General features: G+C 40.3%; 1 protein-coding gene across 1 annotated transcript; it reads left to right on the forward strand.

Moving 5' to 3' along the window:
* Positions 1 to 4257: 4257 nt before the first annotated feature.
* On the forward strand, positions 4258 to 8205 carry TTR (transthyretin). Its single transcript, XM_079982776.1, has 4 exons — positions 4258 to 4409; positions 5646 to 5791; positions 6499 to 6634; positions 7921 to 8205. Exons 1-4 carry the CDS (start codon positions 4341 to 4343, stop codon positions 8026 to 8028), a joined length of 459 nt encoding a protein of 152 aa, XP_079838902.1. The 5' UTR covers positions 4258 to 4340; the 3' UTR covers positions 8029 to 8205.
* Positions 8206 to 8286: the final 81 nt, after the last annotated feature.

Consider the following 8286-nt stretch of genomic DNA (forward strand, 5'->3'; position numbering starts at 1 on the left):
TGATGCAAACAAGAGAATTAACCAAAAGAAAAGGAAAAGAATTCATTTCAAGAACAAAACTTACTTCTAGGGAGGTCCTGTTATTAGAATTTTTTACTTTAACTAGCAGCGGGTGGACTTCAAATGCTTTGGAATCTAGATAATCCACTACGTGTTTGAATATTTGTGGATTATTTCCATAATAAATATTTCCACAAATACTCCCTCCTTCCCCCCCGATGAGTAAACTTGACTCCCGACATACAAACTAATCCTTTGCTTTCGTCCGATTCCCAACAGGCCACTGTTTTTGTCACATTTCCAGGTGCACTGATTCAAGCCACCTTTTGCAACAAGTGGACTATGAACTGACACTTTCTTTGACAATCTAGGTACTTATGAGTACTGGAATCAAAGTTAGCACCTCGTAATGTTAGGGTTCCTTTTATGTGCATGGAAGCTCCACACTTGAACCACAAAGGCTTCCCTGTTCACTTCAGCAGCACAAGTTACTAACTCCATGTATGCTCTCCTCTGCATGCACCAAGCCAACACAAATGGGAGCTTGTATTGGAGCCCAAATGGAGGTTTGCTTTGAAAATATGATTTGCCCCACACAATTTGCTAAATTGCCGCACTATGTTCCATGAGACTTAAACACAACTGACCTCTTCCAGATTTGAAATCACATGTACAACCTGGGTTACAGAGTGATATATTTGAAAGGAACCCTCAGAGGTCACCTAATCTGGAAATCCACTACTTACAGCAGGTGAGGGGAAACTTTGGCTGCTGAACTACAACTCCCATCACCCCTTCTGCATGTGAACCACACACCCAACTTGTTCAGCCTTTGCTTGTGGGACTTTGCTTGTGTTTCCAGGACTCCTTTGTCACCCTGTACACATTCTGCTTTGGCAATAGCTTTATTAAACTGTGGTGCCCAGAACTGGATACAAGATTCTGGACGAGGTCTGACCAAAGCAGAATAGAGCAGCACCATTGCTTCTCATGATATAGGAACTATACACCTATTCATATAACCTAGAATTACACTGTCCTTTTTTGCTGCCACATCACACTGTTGACACATGTTTAGATTAAGCTCTGCTAAACCCTCCAAGACCTTTTACATGTACCGCCCATCCTATATTTGTGCATCTGATCTGACATAAGTGTGGTCGTTTACACGTATCCCTGTTTAAGAACATAAGAAGAACTTGCTGGATCAGGCCAATGACTCATCTAGTCTCACAGTGGCCAACCAGATGCCTATGTGAAGCCCACCTGAGCATAAGAACACTCTCCCCTCCTGTGGTTTCTAACAACTGGTGTTCAGAAACATACTCCCTCCATCTGTGGAGGCAGAGCAGAGCCATCATGGCTACTTAGCTATTCATAGCCTTCACTCCTTGAATGTCTCTTATCCTAATTTAGCTAGTTTTGTCTGGTTCTCCAGCCTGTCAAGATCATCTTGGATCCTGTTTCTGGTTCTACTTGCATCAGCACACCCAAAACAAGCCCCAGTAAAAGCCCCAGTTCAGAATATGCTCACCCACATTGAATCAATGGAGCTTATGCTAGTCATAAGCAAAACTTACTCCACAGATTTCAACATGATGTAAGCTCAGCCAGCTTTCTCTCTATCTGCTCCATATACAATCCAACCAGATGTGTATTTATAACAGACTCAGTGTTAGGAAACAAAAATGGGTCTGATGTTTTTAAGGGAATATTTTAAGTGGAAAGGACTAAAGTGTCTGACTGAAGACTTGCAAATACGGACATTAAAGCTGGCGGCAAATACTCAGTGATAGCATATCATAAAATTTAAGAGCCCTGCTGAGTCAGCTCAAAGGCCCACCAAGTCCAGCAATATATGTACACAAGCATGCAAGTGTTGTCCAGTGCTCTGGTTTTCAGAGGTTCAAAGAGCAGCAAAAGGGCTTTCAAACAGCTCTGCACTGAGTTTTGGCTGTGCACACTTGCTTCAAGCAGGGGAACAGGCATGCACAGCCAAATGGAGCAGGCACTAAATCCTGCTGCCATGGCTGTGTGCACTATTTTCCAGCAGGGCAACTGGTATGAGCAGCTAATGCTGAATCAATCCCCGCTACCATGCCAATCTGCCGCTGTCGCCCTCCATTGGAGTGATGTTGCAGGTGGCCACGGTTTCCTGAAAAAGGCCTTGTGAGCCAAATTTGACCCCTTGGTGGGAGCTAAAGGTCCTCCACCCCTACTTTACATGATGTGTTAAGCGACATGAAAGGGAAAAAAGAAAAGGGACAGGAGGTGGAAAAGAGAGAGTGTTCCATACCCTCCAACATTTCTCTGATGAAAATAGCAACAACAATAATATGTTTGTTCATACCCCACACATCTGACAAGGTGGCCCCAGCCACTCTGGGCAGCTTCCAACACATATAAAAACATAGTAAAATATTAAACATTAAAAAACCTTCCCTATACAGGGCTGACTTCAGATATCTTCTAAAGCTTATAGAGTTACTTATCTCCTTGGCTCGGGGGGTCACATAACTCCATGGCCTTCCACATTTCTCCAGTGAAAACAGGGGCGTTGTGTAGAATCCTGCAGGATTTCTGCAAGGGAAGGATTGCTGTTTCTTAGCTGCAACTAATCTACAGCAGACGAAGTGAAGCTGGGCCACAAGCAGCTGTGCTGAAAGTTCAGTTGTATTGGGCCTCCCATCCCTCAGCTATCATATGGAGAGCAGCCATTGCATCCGACTACAGGAGAGAGAGGGGTAAGGGCCACCATCAGCTGATAAGCCAGCTCCATCAGGATCCTCCCTTCATCAATGTCACCTGGCAGCAGGCTGCCATCAGGCTACAGCAGAGAGGAAGGGAGGGAGAGAGAGAAGCAGTATTGCTCTATCAACTCTGCTGAAAGATCAACACCTGTTAGCTCCACCTTTACTTAAACCTTTTCAGTTCCAGCTGGCCATTATAAGCACTTTGTAACTAAGATCAAGTGCTCAAGTTTGCTTTCTTTCTCATTCCTCCAAATCTGTTTTCTTTTTGTGCCATGTCTTTTAGAGAATAAGGATTGTCTTATTATTGAAGCTCAGAAGCTGCTTTAGGAGCCGTTTTGGTTAAAGATTGGAGTTAAAATACTTCAAATAAATAATGTTATAACCACAAATACATATAGGTTATCACTTAATCATCTGTCTCTACATGGGAGATTATAGAAGGAAGGCCTGTGTCATAACTATGCTTCTTCTGTCAGGACCTAAGCAATCTGAGAAATAGGCTATGTTCTCTATGTCTGAGAATGATAAACACCATGGCTATGTACAACCGTATGATGGATTTTATTTACTGTAACCTTATAGAAATTATTTCTGTATTGTACAATAACAACTTTTTAAAAATAAATAAATTTCAAAATATGAGAAAAGCCTAACTTGATGTTGAGCCTTTAATAACAACTTGGTCTACAAAATCATCAGCTGGAGCTTTTCACAGCATGTAAATAACCATTATCACCTACTAGCAGCAGCAGCAGATGCTGTTAAACTGCAGTGGATCAAGAGAGTAGTTGCTAATTATAGGACATGGAGAAAGAGTTCCATTGTCCATGGCAGGAGAATCTCTCTGAGTAAGTCTTAGCAGCATTTTGCATCACAGGCAACACATATCTTCTACACTAATGGAGACACATAGCCACAATCAGTTCATCATTGCTTTGGTGGGGGTAACTGTCAGCTTCTGCAATGCAGACTGCTTCCTAATGTGAATGATCAGGTACTAAAACAGTTAAACATCTTGCAGTGACAAGCCCCAAGGAGAAGCCCAGAATTTTATAGAATGGCAGATAGGAATCATGACAGTACTTGGCGCACTGCAGAAAAGCAAGATCTATCATGCCCCAATAGCCCATTACAGGTAAGAATGCAAGGAAGACTGACTCCCAAGTTGGATATTTCCACAAGCAATGGACATTCTGTGGCCCGTAAAATGTAAGCAAACAACAGTTGCTTAACAGTTCCCTGCCCCCCACAACACCAACACACACACACACTCTTATGTCCAAACATCCTAATCCCAATAGGCAAGGTTCATGTTTGTGTGGGTTACTCATTGGCTTACTCACAGTGCCTGTGGAGTCTTTCCTTCCATATACTATAATCCCATGGATTTCTGCAAAAGGCCAATGGATGGAAGTACTGCCCAGCTGGACTGCTTACTAAGTAAATAATCAGAATCAGCAGGTTTAAAGTCATACGGGCACTTGATAAGTAGGCTGTTTTGCAGAAGGATGGAGTATAAAAACTCAAACCTCACCGGCCTATAGCTGTTGGCAGGGTTTTGCTGATTGCACACACACATATAACACCATGGCCTCCTCCTCTCTGCTTCTCATTTGCTTGGCTGCAATGGTGTACATCACTGAAGCTACGCCACTGGTAAGTATTGCATTAGTGGTACAGCAGTTTCTCGGTGGGGGGGAGTACAATCTTATTGCAAGCTTATTACCAAATTTGTACCACATATGCTGATCCATAGTGAACTGTCCATATCTTTTGATGGCTGCATTGTTTACCAAGGTACTTTAGAATGGCTTTCAGGTTGCTGGAGACACATTCTATTTGTGAAATAATATGTACCAAACTGCTGACAACTGGTAATTTAATCATGCTGAAGAAATTAAAAGATTAGTCCAATATATTGTCACATGCCTGCCACAGTGTGATACGTGGCTGTCTCTTAGGAATTGCAGACAATTTCACCTTTCAATATATCAGTTGTTCGCAGGAAAGGTACCCATAAATCCCAAGGTTTCTTACTATACAATGCAGGAAAATTTTAGCACCTGCCATTTATAGTTAGAAAACTAGATCTGTTGGTTAAGTTTGTCATTAAAAAAATAATAATAGCTCTCTATTTGTTCTTCATATATGAATATTCTAAATGTATGTTACCATAAAATCTTACAAGGCCACTGCTTTTTAAGCAACTGTTGGTGCAATTCTGTTCATACATGTCTACTCAGAAGTAAGTCCCATTGAGTTCAAGGGGATTTACACACAGGTAAGTGTTTGTAAGAGGTCTGTTCTATTTTACTACACTATTCATTATTTTTTGTCATTATTTAGAAACGTGCAATATGTTACCCAAGGCAATGTGTGACAGTGGCAAATCTAATAATTGTTTGCAGCTCATCTTCTTACTCTGTAAAATGAAAATCATTTTTACTTTTATTTACAGTGAGTTGTAAAGTTTGATTCTCAATTGACTACAGTTAATAATTAAACATTAATAGTGCAATGCTCAAATGTATGTCAACTTCAAGAATATTGTTGTGCTAGCTGAATATTCATTAATAATGATAGACCCACTGAACCTTTAAATCAGAGTAAAGTGTGGAGGAATATCTATTTGCTAAAAGCAAAGCTTGAACTGGCAGAACATTGTCTTTTGTGCTTGCTTTTAATTGCTCTTAACAGACCATTTCTCAAAGCTGCATCTCATGTCTATGCGTATATAAATGTTTGCAGTAACTCCTAGCCCAAGTTAATTTGTTTGTTTGTTTGACAGCTCTTGGATGTGTACAGGCTGTTGAATAATTTGTAATGTGTTCTTTATGCCCATGAAATAGGCTATGGCCCACAGACACTCTGATAGATATTTTCTTCTGCCAGGTCAAGGTTTCCCATGGCTCCATTGACTCAAAGTGTCCTCTTATGGTGAAAGTCCTGGATGCAGTTAAAGGAAGACCAGCTACCAGCCTACTGGTAAAAGTGTCCAAAAGAGCTGAAGATGGCACCTGGAAGGAGTATGCTACTGGGTAAGTTGCCCTGCATGCAAAGTGCCTTGAGGAGCAAGTCAGCCTTGCTGAGACGGCACCTCCAAATTGTGTGAATCCACAACACTACCACCAACCAAGTTTCTGGTTCCAAACCTCACTGTTATATCCAAGGATTTATACAGATAATATATGTTTACTCACAGCAACAGGAACAACTTTCTGCCTTATCACTATGGGAGCACCATCACACCCATCCTTATTTGTTACATGACCTACCACAGAACGACTTCCTAGGAACATGACTAGTACTATAATCTGCATTTGAAAGCCATATGTCTCTGCAGCTATGAAGACTAGATGTTTGCTCTCTTAAAAAGAATAAAAACTAACCTTTTCAATATCCTCACAGGAAGCTATGTATGGAGACAGGGCTGCAAACTGCTCACCCACTCTAGAACACCTAGAGCCTTGTCAGCTGATAAGAAGGAGATGCAGTGCTTTTCTTCTAGTAAAAAAAGGTGCCGGTACTGCGCATATCCCTGACATCTGGCTAGTTATGAAATGAAAGTGAATGAATTTCCAAGCGAACTTTGAATTGCAACTTAAAGCAGTCTTATACATGACTACACAGAAGTCTTGTTGAGAAAATTTGGTGCTCCATAACAGTCCCAACCCACTTCTTGTATCAGAAAAAAAATTATATAAAAAGATACCATCCTTACTACTTTTGCACACCTGTATTACAGGGAAACAAATGAATTTGGGGAAATCCATGAGCTTACAACAGATGAACAATTTACAGAAGGCTTGTACAAGGTCCAGTTTGACACCAATACATACTGGAAGGCAGCTGGCGTTTCTCCATTTCATGAATATGCTGATGTGAGTATTTGGGTCATCGTCCTCCCGCACCCATAATGCAAGCCACTGGCAGAGTTGTTTAAATCCCACAATATAGTAAGTTTCTGGAGTCAAATATTATCATGGGACCAATTGATTGGGTAATTACTGCTATTGACTATGCAGCAGGAGTGGGGAGAGAAGAGGATGAAAGCTGAAGGTTTCCATATGTGTAGACTACAGGAGTGGCTGCATTTTAAGTGTCCGATCCCCTAAAAAAAGCCACATCCAAATCTGCCCTTAAATCTATCAGAACTTCACCCTGTACAAAACCAATAAACCTTGCATTTGTATACATGAACCTCCAGCTGAACTACAAGTATACCGGTACTTTCCTTAAATAGTGAACAAACTTTTTTAAAAAATTAAAGCAATGTTACAATCCAACTTCTGTTGGTTAGACATTGTAAGCTTACAGGCTTACCTTAACTTTCTCACACATGCATAAGGAAGGGCTCAGTGCCTGAAAAATGTAGACAAAATAGGCCATCATGACTTAACAAGTAGATTCTGCCAAATCAGTTTTTCTGCTGGTTCTCAAAGTGCAAAACATTAGGAAAGCCCCCAAGTCATAATATCCTTTGCATTGCATAATATTCCTACATTGCAGGGGGTTGGACTAGATGACCCTTGGATCCCTTCCAGCTCTAAGATTCTATGGTGCTTCTTGTTAAACAGCATAAATATTTTACTGCCTCTCTAATTTCAAATGCATCTTTAGAAAGAAACAATATGTATATTGGTTAAAGCTGGGCATTCCATAAAACTTCTATAAAAACAACTTGTTTTTTTGTGCAATGCATTCAGTGGTTTTTTAATTAACTAACCACATAAAAAGCATATCTTCACCGATCAATGACAAGATGATTCTCAGCACGAAAAAGTCGCTGTAAATTTTGCAACCAAATTTAGCATGCTTATGGAGTCACCATATCACACTGAATGCCTTCCAGCATTTTCATTAACTTCTTAACTGAAATCTAAACAAAGCTGTCCCTATCCAATGATTATTTCACAAGTATGTGCATATAAGGATTCCCAAATTGCAAAGGTATTGCCATTCATTTTAACAGATGAAGTCAATCTTTATATTCTTTTATTGTATACAGATGTATTCCTTCTATTGAAATGAATTGGCCTGTCCAAGGATACCAGACAAATCAGAGCACTTGGACAGTTTGTAGGCAACATGATGAATTAATATTTTTAATACAGGTTTTTACAGAAAAAAGCATTGTTTGACCAATTTAAGTGTTTTCCTCTTGCAGGTGGTTTTTACTGCTAACGATTCTGGTCATCGTCATTACACCATTGCTGCTCTTCTTAGTCCCTATTCTTATTCAACCACAGCTGTTGTCAGCGACCCAAAGGAGTGACATCATACTTTATTCTCACAACATTCTCTCTACTATTCCACTTTTGTAGGATTATATTAGAGGCAGCAGTTAATTTGTATAACCCATGGCTTGTTTGCTAAAGTAGCATCTAGCATTAACATCTTGGCTAAAACGTGTGTTTTTTTTAAATGCATCAATAAATATTTCTTCTCTAAATAGTTTCAGTGTCATTTTCTGTGTTACAAAACAAGATCCGGTTTTGTTTAACAAAAGCTCATGAGGCACCCGCAGTCCTTT

The sequence above is a fragment of the Podarcis cretensis genome, assembly GCF_951804945.1.
Source record: "Podarcis cretensis genome assembly, chromosome: 7".
Taxonomy (NCBI): domain Eukaryota; kingdom Metazoa; phylum Chordata; class Lepidosauria; order Squamata; family Lacertidae; genus Podarcis; species Podarcis cretensis.

Excerpts from the sequence above, each read along its gene's own strand:
- TTR (XM_079982776.1), top strand. The coding sequence starts at position 4,341 with ATGGCCTCCTCCTCTCTGCTTCTCATTTGCTTGGCTGCAATGGTGTAC. Across the intron at positions 4,410-5,645 it reads TCACTGAAGCTACGCCACTG|GTCAAGGTTTCCCATGGCTC; the intron begins GTAAGTATTGCA and ends TTCTTCTGCCAG. Across the intron at positions 5,792-6,498 it reads TGGAAGGAGTATGCTACTGG|GGAAACAAATGAATTTGGGG; the intron begins GTAAGTTGCCCT and ends CCTGTATTACAG.